The 14,645-nt window shown below is 39.2% G+C and overlaps 2 protein-coding genes across 2 annotated transcripts in view; both read left to right on the plus strand.

Annotated features, from left to right (window-relative positions):
- lrriq1 (leucine-rich repeats and IQ motif containing 1) overlaps positions 1–3,064 on the plus strand; it is a 34,774-nt gene extending 31,710 nt beyond the window's left edge. Inside the window, exon 27 of the mRNA XM_073471865.1 lies at positions 2,931–3,064. Within this exon, the coding sequence (XP_073327966.1) occupies positions 2,931–3,064 (134 nt within the window). The remainder of the gene's footprint in view (positions 1–2,930) is intronic.
- A 6,397-nt stretch (positions 3,065–9,461) lies between these two features.
- On the plus strand, positions 9,462–14,016 carry alx1 (ALX homeobox 1). The gene is made up of 4 exons (XM_073471339.1): positions 9,462–9,648; positions 10,089–10,393; positions 10,790–10,918; positions 13,675–14,016. Exons 1-4 carry the CDS (start codon positions 9,462–9,464, stop codon positions 14,014–14,016), a joined length of 963 nt encoding a protein of 320 aa, XP_073327440.1.
- Positions 14,017–14,645: the final 629 nt, after the last annotated feature.

A 14,645-nucleotide genomic window follows, 5' to 3' on the forward strand; every position in this document is an offset into this window, starting at 1 on the left:
TAGCACATGTGTGTACAGATGTTTCTGTGTTTGCACACTTGCACACTTGCACCCTTGGGTGTTGAGTGCGTCGAGCCAGGGATAAAGGCTGCTGCTTATTCAGCTCAGATTGAGTCCACCGGCCGGCTGCTCCGGGAGGGGAGGGGAGCCACAAGGTCGGGCCGGGGACAGAGTGCCGTGAATTTCTCCTCTGACAGGAAACGGGCAGAAAGAAAAAAAAAACCCAGTTCTTTCAGTGAAGAATGACTGGTCCTTCTGTCAGCAGAAGTGGGGCTCAGGAGTTTGAATGACAAAGATGCCACTGACAGGCTGAAAGCAGATGACCACATTAAACGAGCAAGTGAAGGAGAGCCCTGTCCCCGGTAACGAAGCCAAATTGGATTCCGGTGATGATTTCAAAATGATATCCACGAGGTGCAGCAGGAGCGAGAGTCGTCGGGCTAAGCAGGCAGACTGTTGTTCCCCTAAGGAATACGGCTGGGAGAAAGAAAGCCTCTTTGTCTGAACTGATGAAAACACCACTTATCGAAATTGTCTAGGACAAATTGAAATATGAATGTATGTGTAAGGCAAGAGCATTTCTCAAAAAGCCAATTAGATAATTCATAAACTTGGAACACATCATCAAAAACTCATCATATCAGAGGAAAATCAGGGAATCAGGAAAGTAGGAATGCAGCTTCTTCGACAAAAAATCTTTTTATAGTCAGTCCACACGAGTCAGTAAAAGAGTGAGACTGAAAAAACAGAAAACAAACTGTAATTATCAAACAGTTGTATATCCCTTTGCCTCTGTACAGTGGTGTACATACATCAAAGTGAAGGTTTAAAGTGAGAAGGTTCACTTAGTTTGCCATAGCAGTAAAGACTACATAAATACTCTATAACCTACTCTATAACCTATTGCAATGCGATACTCACCACTCGCTGGGACGGTGCCATAAAATGCGTTTCCAGGCCCACAAAATATTTTCATTACATGTGCAGAGGAAACCACTTAAGTTGCGTATCTGCTCCCTCAATTTTGTCCGCTGTTCAGCTCTAATAGGAGTAAAATGATCGAAAAACAATTTGTTTGGTCACAGCGGGTGGGTCAAATGTGTGGCCATTTGTTTAAACCTTTGTACATTTAATAGCATGACTGCACAACTTGCATTGAAATTAGCAACATGTGCGTCAAGTTTTGCATTCTGTTTTTGATTTAGAACAGATAATTGGACAAAAGTCTTTAATAAACTAAACTCAGCCACCAAAGCTGGCCTAAAATGTCTTAAAATAAACACAAAAGACTGCGGTGGTTTATCTTTAAACTCCATTACACAAACCACGAGGAGAGGAAAATCACAGTGTTACACTACGGACATGACTTAAATCAAAAACTAGGATTAGGTTTGACTTGTGAGTGTATTGATATTCTATACAGTGTGCCAGCTGTGCAGACATTTGGAGCTGGGTCAGTACCTGTGATGCGTCCCAGGCCCCCCCATCTCCTCCAGAGCCCTCCCCGCTGTTTGGCTCCCTGTGTGGGGCGGCTGTGGAGACCGCGGGCCTGGGCTCTACACGTGGAACGCATCATGCCCGGTAGAAGCGCTGCCTTTGTTCCGTGTGTTTGAAAAGCTTTGCACTTATCCCCAGGTGAAATGGAAGGGCCTCTGGTACAGAACACAGCGCTCCTGGGAGATGGAGCACTCACGATTCAAAATTTACCTGCTCAGATTTAAGTCTTTGCAGTGAGATTTAATATGGTGTTGTCAAACTAAAACTAAAATTGTGTCTTATAGTAAAAAAAATTCCACTTATTGTCATTTAATATACAGCAATAAAAAAGTCAAACTTTACTTAATCCATTAAAACTTCTATATATCCCAATGCGACTTTTTTAAATTGCTTAATTCATTGATTAGTGTTTGTCTCTGTGTTAGTTGTCTGATGAAAATCAATAAAAGAAGCGTCAAGCTTTAAAATTGATTGGCTGGTTACAAAGACCAACAGAAAAAGCAATTTTTTTTCTTTTCTTCTCTTTTGTTACCACAAAATTGCCTAAATGGATCGGATAAATTACACAAACTCAGCCTTACATGGTACAGATAATGAGCTCATGGTGAAAAGTTGGAATTTTCATGATTTTTTATGAACAGCGTCCCTACAGTGCTTGAAGTTTATATATTTTGTGCAACAATAGAAATTGGAGTTCTTTAGATTTTTTTCTTTACATTGGTAAAGTAAGTTTGTTTTGGAATGCACAGGTTTCCTTTAGTAACCTGTTTTCTGATATTGATTATTGATACCCATGCTATCAAGGACCTTAGAAATGACTCGGCAGACAAGAAGAGACCTGGTCAGCAAAAATCCAGTAAAATCATGATCAAATGCAAAAACAACACAGCGATGAATGCCTTGCATCAAATATTTAAAGATCCCCTCCACACATGTATTTAGTCATACATCAAAATTCTGTTTGATGTGTTTTTTGCAGAAAAGAAAGTATAAGTATAATTACCCCACTTCCTCCTCATAAAAAAATAATCCAGAATAAGATTATGCAAATATTTGCTGGACTCAAGATATCTTCTACTTCGCTGTAAAGTGTATGTGCACTGGAGGCTTCAAGTTTCCATGTCACGCTTGTTAATCCTGAATATTGGACTGGGATTGGCTTCCAAACTATTTGTGATGTCACAAATCATGCTTGTAGGCGTGCCTCTTAGAATCTGATTTTTAATGAGCACAGAGAAAATGTACACTTTCAACAATGAAGGTTAAACTCTGCACATGCATCATTCTACACAGTGAGGAGAAACAAGGAGAAAGACACATGTTTGACTGGAGGGGGACTTTGAGTAGCAGAAATTGTATGAATTTCCATTTCAAGTCTATGATTAATCTATTTATATAAGAGATATTGACACATTTTCCTTCTGTGTCTCCAGGAGAAGAGGTCCCATCTCCTAAAGGAGCCACATCTGCTCCATCAATAAAGGAGCGCATCTCCATCCGAGACAACCCTGTTCAGCTGAGCGGCGGCTGGGGAGGGGGCAAGAAGAGGGGCAAAGTGTACAAGTAAAACACAGACTCTTATACAGCTGCATCGCCTTTTTTTGCTGTCTTTTCTGATACATAGCCCTACAAAGAATGCAGCATTTTCAATAAACTATCTATGTGTTGTGGTAATAACATTTTATCTTTTCCTGACATGAGGAAGACTGTCTTTATTTTTATTTGTAATGCTATTTCATCGCCTGCACCGAATCCGCCTGCAGCTGTTCCTTTTAAACTGAGCTGAAAACTCGAGCTCCCTCTCCTGAAAATCAATTAAGACCAATAGGACCGGGACCAGCCCAAATATCTCCAGGCACTTCCATTATGTTGATTCTGCTCAAGTGTCACTGCCTGAACGTGATCGCAGCCAACCAGCACCAAAACACGTGGAGCGAAATCACAAACCCTCGGCAAATGTCACGCTTGATATGCAAATGATGGCAGGAAATAAGAACCAGGACATTTAATACCTGTGCTTTTGGGATGCTGAACTGTTGTTTCTGTGCTGATACGATCTCTTGACAAAAAACATAGTTTGTAGCCATGGGAAGAGACTTGCTTTTTCCACTCCTCCTGTGCTCTCTGAAGAGTAATGTTTAATAAAGACCAAGTGCAATTTCCCCATTCTGTGGCTATGTTTAATTCCTGCTGCCAACAGTGGGCTTGACATTTCTGCTTTTATGAGCTGAGCACAAACATTGGTGTTAGAATTAGAACGATGTTTTCTTTATTTTCAGTCGTGGATTATAATGGCCTTGTCTGTCTATTTGAATTTGGAGAGCTAAGGCGTCGGTCTGCAAACACTGCCCTGCCGGAGGTGGCGAACCTCTCGGAGGCTTGGAGGTTTCTCGCTGGTGCACCGCCTGGAAACGATAACTTAATGAATGTCAAAACAAATAGTCAGAGCTGCAGAGTGGCTCCCTGGCAGGAAATGCATATCTGCCTATTTACTTTCCTTCTATCTCTCACTTGCACATGTCTGGAGGGTGTGTTTTGACTGTACGAGAGCTGTTGGGGGATTTTTGTCTTGGATAATGCCAGAGATGTGGTGGTCCTGCCCACTTGGGGGTTGTTGTGAAACCCAAGAGCTCTGTCCCGCTTCAGGGGGCAGACTGATTCTTCAGGCTCTCAGGGGGACATCAGGGTTTTTTTTTCTCTGTCATCAACTTGTTATTACTAAGCTATAATAATGGAGAACTCAGACAGGTGACATTAAAGTGCTGTAAATGCACATCTTGTCTCTAATGTTTTGTTTGACACACGATCAGATTTTTCCTAGCTTTCAGAGTTCTTCTTTACAACTTCTGACTCGTTAAACCATCGTCCAGCAGTCTTCATTACATTTGTTTACTTTTGGGTTATGGGTAAATTATATGTAACCTAAGACATCCAAAATCCATTGCCTGGTGAAATGAGCGCTCCACCACACATTTAGATAAGATAAAGAATGTCCCTCTCTGCCCGGACTGCCCTGCCAGCCTGACCTCAAGTCTGGCACAGAGGTTTTCTGTCAGAATCCCAGATGCATTTAAAGACCATAACAGTGTGCCTGCAAGTTTCAGAGACAAATTATGTATACTGTACATTTTTGCTGATCATTTTTGAATGCATGCCTTACAATTTTAAATTTTCTTGACATTTGTTGTAAAATATTCCAGGCAGCCGTTGGTTTCCATTCATTTTTCATATATTTGGAAATGAATTAAATTAGCACACTCGTGCTGAGTTGCTTGAGTTGCGTATTTAATCACGCCGATCATCGAGTGTGTGTTAACTTTTTGTCAGTGTCATACGGTAGGGATAGACTGATTATCAGCCTGGCCGATAATCAGCTGGTGTTCTGCATTTTTTTGCCGTTAAAATAAACTAATTTAAAAATGTGCTACTTGCAACATGATGCAACATCCTCTCACACAATGTCCCGCCCACATTACTATCTGACTGATATCACATCACAATTAATAGCCTATAAACAATAAAATGATATGAATTTGCAAAGTAACTAGTAACTAAATTTATACTTCTCCACGAAACTTATATGATAAAGTAGCAGAAATATTCAAGTAAAGTACCTCAAAATTGTACTTAGTTAACTGTACTTAGGTCCATTCCATCACTGGTTGTTCTAAATTTTGACACTAAGATTTTCATTTTTTAACGGCAAATGAATATCGGCCCTTGATTTCTAATAATCAGTATCAGCCCTGAAAAAGCCACATTGGTGGACTCCTATTAATATGGTTATGCACTTTATGTAATAGAAAAAGATTGTAACTTTTATTTAAAATTATTGCACTTTGATGATATTTTCAAGAGTGTGCTGATTGATATCTCTAAATTGTTAGAAGAGAGTTGTTGCCTTGAAAAATAATAAAATCTAAAATCTCAACAATGTGGCCTGCAAAATAAGTAATTTTGATATAAATTATAAAGTAAGTGTACAAAAAAAAAAAAAAAGTGATACTGACAGCACCATATTGTGACAATGACCGTGCCTCTTGTATTAAAAGACACTTTGGGGCATACAATAGACAATCTGCAGCACATGTGTGCAAGCAGCAGGACATGTGGTTGTACTATAGAGAGAGCAAAGCTGAATTGAAGATCTAGTCTTGTGCTGTTGCATTTTAAAATTCAAGTGAATAATAAATCATAAAAAAGACTAATCACGTGACTAGAATAGGAGGTAAATCCTTTAAACAGAAAATTATAGCTTTTACCAGAGAGATATGGCTGTACTAAGTCTCAGCACTGGAAATACTTCAGAATGTTAAATAACCGTAAATCCCACAAACACTTGCAAAGAAATTGACATAAGAGAGGTTCTTTTCTTATGTATTTCTGCCTCATGACACAATTAGCCAACCCTGTTCGCCAAAGTAAAGAAAATGGGTATGAACTCTGAGGAATGTGCAAGCTCTCCTGGAAATGTGAACCCGACTTATAAAGAAATTGGGAATAAACTCACACAAGCAGAAACTATTCTGCTCTGGACCCTGCTGGTAAAAGTCAAAGTTAATTTATACTCTGAATGACAACTGTTGGCTTAAAACATCACAAAGTCACTCAAACTGAGGGCAGGACCGATGTCACGTGCGAGAAAATTACCCAAAATTAAAAGACTATTAACGTATTTGTAAACTCAGATTAGTCACTTAAATGTAACGGGTGTAAATGGCAAGTGACATTTGAAATATCTTGTAAAATGTCTAAACTTTCATCATGAAATGCTTGTTTATACACACAAATCTTTTTGATATGTACATTTTTATAATAATCAGATTTTTTTATTTGTGTTTTTACTATAAAGTCTGATCGTGTAATTGCATTATATTTTGTTTTGCGGTAAGAAGTGAGATTATGGGGAAACAAATCCTAAAAAGAATTGATCTGCGGTATGATAATGTTTATCGTATCTGCAGCTAAAGTGTCTCCAGGTTTGTGTAGTTTGTGTTTTTAAATGATAAACAGCATTTCTTTTTGCAACTGGACTCAAAAATTACGATATAACAAATTGTTTATACTCAAACTTTTCTATGAACCTGAAATAATAAATGTTATTTTGACTAATGTTGTCTTTTAAATTAAATTATTATTAAAAATGAAAATAATCAGAGTAAAACCAACCAGTCATAGATGCTCCTGGCTGTTTGGTTAGACCTAAATCTGTTGTGCATTTTAATTTCAGCTGCCATTTAAAATGTGATCATGTGTGGGCTCATCTTGCCCTTCTTGATTGTTGTTGTATGCTTAGTATTTGTTCTGTAAAGCACTTTTTGATGGTTAAAGTGGTAACGTGAGAAAAGTCTTCTTTTTTGTTTTATTGTTATTAAAATTTGCTTTACTCTTAATTGTGTCCGCATCTGGGTTTATTCTGAAAGACGTTGCTTGCGGGTTAGTTCTGGTTTCAGTCATAGGTGACTTGTATAACATGTCGACTTGAACCCAGATGACTCATTCACGTGACTGAGCGCTGAAGTTTGTCAGTGCTCAGGAATGCCTGACTCCTGGAAAAACACAAGACAAACAAACAAAATGAAAACAAACTCTTAAAGCACAAACGAGCTGCTTTCACTTTTTGATAATTCAGCTTTACGAGCCAGAAGTTCTGCAGGATCGAATGACATTCATTCTGTATGAGCTCCACAAAATGTGTGCTTTTGGGGAAAATAAACGCTGGTCGTTTTTGTGTTTCGTGGCTAGCCAGAGTTTGAAGACATTTCAATAGATTGAATTAGACCCAAGGGTGGCTTTGTGCATCATGATGTCATGTTTCTGCCTTCTGAAGTGGCACATTTTGGCCTTGCAGACCCTGGTTTGGTTGTGTTGGACTGTGATCAGTCACACTGAGAAAGAAATGAATGATGATTAGTTCAGTTCAATCATATTTTGACCATGATGAGTGCTACATAATGTTATAACAAACTGGCAGTACTCAAAGTGAAGGTTTAGGTCTTTCCAGGTGGCTCACATGACATATTGGCCGCAGCACTGCAAGAATTAGTCTGACTGATCGGCCTAAAGGTGACCGAGCTCTCAGACTCAGGCAGCATCTATTGTGGCAGGAATTTCCAGCTGAAGACCCACCAAACCACAGTGAACTTTTCACATTTTCTCCTCAGCATGAGCCAGCGTGCAAGGTCATCCTAGAAGCCCAATAAGACACCCCCCTGCTACTTAAGAGCACCTCTATTTATTTTGATTTTTTCTCCTGTGGCACCGGGAAGCTCCAGGTAACTGCCACTGACCCCAGGGCGAACCAAAGCTACAGGCATGGCGTGCATTGCAGGTGGTGTGGCTGTGGGTGGAGATGTGGAGGTGGGAGATGGGCTTTGGTTAGTGGTAACATAATTCCTCCAATGAGAAGAAATAGAAGAACAGCTCTTCCTGTCCTTTGTGCAAACCTCCCTGTTTGAGCCCTGTGTGTCTGCTGGCTTCAATGAAACTCAACTTTCCTGCATGAGGAGGATGTTTGCTCTTTAAGTCCAACAAGAAAAGGTCAATACCGCATTTACTTTTGAATATGGAATATTAATTCTGATTTGATGTTACTTATATTAGATAGATAGAAAATAAATTGCCAAAGTTCAGAGACACTCTTGTTTAATTTAACAGCTTTTTTATGTCACAATTTCCTTTTTTTTTCTTTTTCATAAGCACTCTCTTTCATAAGCACTTTTTCTCCTGACTAAATCCTGTTAATATTTATTTCAAAAATGTGACCTAAAACATGGATCATTCACATTCAGAACAATTCGTGGTCACACGTGCGCCACTTTATCGAACGTCCTTAACATTATTGAAAATAAAGAAATGAACATTGTTACCAAGTTCTCCAGTGCGACTCGGAGTGTGATAAATAGTGTTGGACATATTGGACGTGAACGAAAAATATATCTCTGTCTGAAGCCTCTGAACACATGAAAAATGTATATTTTTGTCCAAATGTCAGGACTTAAAAACTTTGTATTTAAATCATGTTTGGAGTGCGTCTTCAGCCTGAAGCCTGCGTTCACGTGTAAATACGTATTAAACTACTTAAGGACAACAATTTCATAAAAATGAAAAACAAAACATGATTTGGATCCTTATTTTCTTTTGACTGTGATGTCATGTTAAATGCAGCTATGTAAATTTGTTTATTTTTCTTAATTTCTTGTCTCTTCTGCAGCCTGATGGAGCCAAACACGCTTTCGGTATTGAAAACACATTTCGGTATTTATTGAAGTAGCCTTACAGAAATAGTAGTTTTTCCTCATTAAAGGTTAAAAATCAATTTGTTTTTCTGTAAATATTTGTAAATGTTAAATTAGCCATATATTGCTTTTATAGACTTGAAATGGAAGGTTTTGGAAAATTTGGAAAGGCCTAATTAATAAAAATATATGGTTAATTAGTTTAAGAACATAAAGGTCTTAATAATAACAATAATTACAATAAAATAAATAGATGTTAATTTGCACCTTCTCACTAAGTATTAGAGATTTGCTGTTCACTAAATCACAGGTTAAACTGCCCAAAGACGAAATGAGAGAAGGACTCAGATGAAATCCTATTTGCAGTCACAGCTTGTCGCTGCAGATAAATGATCGGCTCATTGTGGACGTCTAAACATGCTGTAAATTAAAGTCAGTTTTCATTGTTTCCTCTCAGAGTCTTTGCGCGTCCAGGATCACTTCAAACTGCTGTTTGGTTTGGATTCGGGTCGTGGGTGGAGTTCAGGGAGGAGGGGGGCTCTTTGAGGAGCTCCTTCTCTTCGGGGCTATAAAGACGTTGTGCCTCCAAGACGGAGCAAATTAACTCCATTGGCGAATTATTGCATTACAAGGCATCGCTCGGCTCATCGGTGCGCAACGGCGATTAGTGTCTCTTTTTTTTTTATGGTGGCATTTGATTAAAGCGAGCGGATTTCGGGTGAGACGATGGAGTACATGGAGGATAAGTTTGCGTTGAAGAGCCAAGCGATGAAGGCCAGCGATTACTACATGGACCAAGTCATGGAGAGCCTGGACAGCGCGCAGTACTTCAACAAGTCCTCCCCGAAATGCGTGCAGGCCTTCGGGCTGCAGAGCGGCGAGCACCGCTCCTCGCCCTGCGGAGACCAGAACGGTGCGTAAAAAGTTTGTTTTCCTGACTTTGACTTTTTGTGCGTCAACGCTGCAGGTTTTACAGGAGTTTGTCTGCATGTGTGTGTGAGTTACAGAGAGGAAGAGGAGGGAAACTTAACATCCAAACAATCCTTTTTTGGTTTTGGCAAAAATGTCTCATGCATTATGTTGTTATTCTCATTAGAAGGGGCTTATTTTTAAATTACTTTATGTTTTTCGACAGTTTTAAAAAATTTAAATCCTTCTTGGTATTTGATTTTTTTCTGGTAGATTATTTTCCAATGAAAAGATCAAATTTGACCTAATTTCGTTTTTTAAGAACTGAACAGTAAGAATTTCTGTCGTCCAGATTTATTTTATGCTTTAAGTTGCAGTTAAGCTGCGACGACATGGCGAGCATAAAATATATATTTTTAATTAACTTTCACTTCTTCGTTCTAGGCAATTACGGCGTGCCAAAAACAGACGACGACACTTTGCACTCGGACCTCGGGAGGTCGATGGACAATTGTTGCACTCTGCGAGCGTCTCCCGTGACAACCGGACAGGAGAAAACGGACTTGGACGACATGGGAGACAAGTGCGACAGTAACGTGTCCAGCAGCAAGAAGAGGAGACACCGGACGACCTTCACCAGCGCGCAGCTGGAGGAGCTGGAGAAAGTGTTTCAGAAAACTCATTATCCAGATGTTTATGTGAGAGAACAGCTGGCCATGAGGACGGAATTAACAGAGGCCAGAGTGCAGGTAGAGTTTATCACCAGACTCTCATTTTGATTAACTTTCACGTATCGAGATAAGAAACAAAGAAAGAAAGACATACAATGTGGAGAGACAGTTAGCTGCTGTGCGTAAAACCCCAAAATCATCAATGTAGCTCATATAAATACAACACAAAAATATATCCAGTAATGAAAACAAATTTCTTAATCGAACACACATTTTTATATTTCTTCTTTTTTATTTAACAAGTGCAGAAGAATTTATTTTAACGTTATGCTGCTGCAGCTCTTTTTTCACAGAATATTTCGCCATGATTTTGATTTGACGTCTTTTTTTTGCGCAAACGCCTTCTCAAAATTGTCCCGATTATTTGAATATATTTTGTTTTGTCTAATTTCATTTTCTCTTTTTTCCAATCAGGTGTGGTTTCAGAACAGAAGAGCAAAGTGGAGGAAAAGAGAGCGCTACGGGCAGATCCAACAAGCCAAAACTCACTTCGCAGCCACCTACGATTTATCAGTGTTGCCGAGGACCGACAGCTACACACAGGCGAGTTGTGCTCAGTGTTTTCTAACAATTTAGGCTTTTATTGTTGATGTAAAATGAAACTCTGATGGGAATTTAATATATTCGTCTAAAGCAGACTGAACGTGTGTGACGCCCCTGGTGCGTAATGCTCACAGCCGCCTGTTATCTTCCTTCTTCTCCTCTAAAACACGTCACAAGAAATGAATCTGCATAAATCAGTTTATGTCATTGTGGCTCTATTAATCACTTATTATGAAGGCCATCTTCAGATAAGAGGCTGAGCACTGATTAGAGCCTCTTGTGAGGTGTCACGTCTGAATGAATGGCCGTATATCAGATTTCATGTTAGCTGAACATTCTTCTTGCTGTTTGGACAAAGGTCAGGTACAAGATGAGGTGAGAGGAGACGCACAGTGTCAGTGCTCTCTGTCAGAAACTGACATTAGGCCTCAAGTGTCTTGTAGATTTTTCAGGAGGCGATAGGCTGCTCCTCAGAGGGCTGTGTGCTGACATTTTAAGCTCACAGAAAACACTTAATGTGTTGAATTCAAAGAGGAAGAATTGTTAAAAAAAAAAATGAGAAAGAGTCAGAGTCACAGCTCTGCTATGCTCTGGCTCACGACCAGGTCAGAGATCTGTTGGACTGCCTCGTATTTTCTTCACACATGTTTCTGATAGATACTCCTGGATACCAACCATGCCCTTTCTTACAGCTATTCTGGATTACTGTCACCAAATGGACTGTCATATGTGTAATTGTGCTGGCAGTGGGTGGAGTTTTGTCTCCCTGAACACAGTGGACATGGATTGCATTCTTGTGGGTTTCAAAGAGTTCTGTTCTGTTTTGTTGGCAGTGAGATTTTGGCCAATATAGCTGCATTTCGGTCCTTTGTATTGATGGAACATGTTGACAGGATCACTCTGATTCTCAAGCTATAACCATATTTTCCTGCTCCGAAGGAAGTTTATATAACTTTCCTAGTGGAATGTTACTCTTTACCAAACCACTATTGGTTTGTGGTATTTGTTGTCTATATGGCAGCCTTTGGCTAAAGGTGCTGTCCTGTGCCAAAACATATCCTGTCGCTTCAGTCTGTATACTTTTCTAGATTTCCTGTGAACACTGCAGGTACAGACAGTTTATTTATTGATGTAAAACCTACGGGACTATTGTGGTGCATTTATTTGTTTTTATTTTTCTTGAAATGTCACATTGATTTATGTTGAGGGAAAGAAAATGAAAGTGGCACATTTAATTCTTACAAAATACAATTAAGGAATAAATGAATTTGCATGCTATTCACATGCTGTTTACTTGTACTGGCTTGTCTTCTCGGTTTGAATGAAATGTTGGCAAATGAGATCGAATGAACTGCCTCAGAGTGGATGAAATGATTTAAATGTGATTGAGCTGTCAGCGCGGGCCGTATTTTACATTAAAGAAGGACATACTGTTTGGTGGACTGGAGTAATATTTGCTGTATACAGACCTCTTTGTTCGGTCTGTCCTGTTTGCTCTCTGATAATCTAATAATAATAATAATAAAATGCCAACAGAGGCTACATGACACTTTTATGATGAATTTAAAAATAAGTACTCCCCAAAAAATTATAAGAAGCCCTGTGTCTTTGGAATTGGTTGGACCAGTGTGCATTCAGATGACGTTTGAGATAAATGACGCAGAAACAATCACTTTCTCACTTTCTTGTATTGTCCTCTAGCCACGCTGATAGTTTTGGTTTTATTTGTCCAGATTTTGAATATCTCTTATATCTCTCTATATCTTTTTGCCTCCATCCTAATACCGTGGAGGAGGAGGAATTTTTATAAAAGTCAAAGGGATGTCTCAAAACACAGGCAAATAAAAACAAAACTCAGCGCACATTCAGACAGGGTTAGATGAGAAAATGTGTGTGTTTCTTGGTTGTTTTTCTTTTTGTGAAATATGCGAAAATATGGGTGAAATAAGCCTTTAGTAACAAATTTACATTTTTGCTACATTTTTCCACACTATGCTATATTTATTTAAAGATATAGCATAGTATTACTTTAAAAGCTACATTAGAGCACTTCATTCAGATCTGTAGCTACAGTTTTATTTCTGTAGCAATTTAGTTCTTAATTTAGTGTGTATTTTTTTAATGCGGTACACACAGTGCTATTGAAAGTACCCCAGAGTCATACTTGAGTAAAAGTAAAGATATGTTAAAATCGGTAAAATTACGAAAAGTACCTTTGAGTAAATGTCTTAAAGCGTGATTATCAGAATCAGTGTTTTTTTTGTGTGTGTGCTTTTTAAATGCCATAGCTGATAAATCAATTCATTTAAAAATGCACTACTTTGGCTCTGATGCTGCATGAAATTGACAAACCTACTAACTAAAGTTTTTAAAGCAAATGTATTGGAGGTTGGTTCAGTGTTTGCCTGGAATTACTGTTTAAATTGTACTTAAATAGAGTACTTGAATAAATATACTTACACATTCAATTACTGACGGGACACTAAAGTTCCCATAAAATACATTTATAATTAATTAATAATTAATGGTCAAGCAAGTGAAATTATTCAGCTGTCATCAAGTGAAGTGTTTATGCTGTACATATATGTGTACAGTTTGAACATGTATTAATATTTACATGATACTTCTATGTAGTTGAATTCTTTGTGTTTGCTAAATTAACCATCTATTATAAGTAATAGAGGATGTGCTCTAGTGGATCCTAATTAAATTAAGGTAATTTTCTCGAGTATCTAAAACCTTCTTTCACCCAACAGATTCCCAACAACCTGTGGCCGAGTCCTGCTCCCGGTGGCTCTGTGGTCTCCTCCTGCATGCTGCCCCGAGGCTCCCCTCCCTGCGTCACTTCCTACTCACACTCCCCTCGTTCGACTGCCGGTGCCGCCGACCACGGCTACGTGGGCTTCCCCAATCAGCAGAACCAGTTCGGTCATGTCTCCCTCAACAACTTCTTCAGTGCAGACTCCCTCCTCACGCCGGCCGCCAACGGTCACCACGCCTTCGAGACCAAGCCTGAGTTTGAGAGGCGCTCATCCAGCATCGCCGTGCTGCGCATGAAGGCCAAGGAGCACACAGCCAACATCTCGTGGGCCATGTGATCAGGGTTCCATATGTACGTCTGGCAAAACAATTTTTAGGATTTTTTCCATTTTTACGAAGTTTGGGGGTCTGAAATCATTTGTCACTCACAGTACAGATGTAACAACATTTAGATGTCGCTCATTTGTTGTGAGTGGAAATCAGTTTGACAGTCATACTGCTCTGCTATATAGATCTGCACATATGTAACTCTGAGTTACATCAGTTTTGTCTACCGGGTCAATAAAATAGGGTCTGGATAAAGTATGTAAATTGAAAACGTGTCAGGATTTGTGTTCCCTGCATATTTTAAAAGCTGCAAAATAATAAGCTCAAGCTCGTAACAAAAAATGAAATAGCAGTAATGTTGTGTGACAGACAATCAGCTGTGTTTGTGTCTGAGGCAGATCTATAATCAGCTGTACTGGTACTATCATGTGGTCAGAGATACTTTTTCGAAAGGTGATGGTCCAGACCTTCATGTAGCTTAATTAAAGCAATACATTCATATCATTCAGACTTTCAGGGTAATGTTCAGTGCATTGTTTTACAGCCCACAAACCTCTCTGGTCAGACCAGACAGTCGATGATGTGTTGAGGTGAGAGCTGTGATGTGGATAAGCTTTCTTTGTTGTTGTTGTCCCAGTGT

Source organism: Pagrus major, chromosome 8 (assembly GCF_040436345.1).
Source record: "Pagrus major chromosome 8, Pma_NU_1.0".
Taxonomy (NCBI): Eukaryota; Metazoa; Chordata; class Actinopteri; order Spariformes; family Sparidae; genus Pagrus; species Pagrus major.

Excerpts from the sequence above, each read along its gene's own strand:
- alx1 (XM_073471339.1), top strand. The coding sequence starts at position 9,462 with ATGGAGTACATGGAGGATAAGTTTGCGTTGAAGAGCCAAGCGATGAAG. Across the intron at positions 9,649-10,088 it reads GCCCTGCGGAGACCAGAACG|GCAATTACGGCGTGCCAAAA; the intron begins GTGCGTAAAAAG and ends TCTTCGTTCTAG. Across the intron at positions 10,394-10,789 it reads TAACAGAGGCCAGAGTGCAG|GTGTGGTTTCAGAACAGAAG; the intron begins GTAGAGTTTATC and ends TTTTCCAATCAG.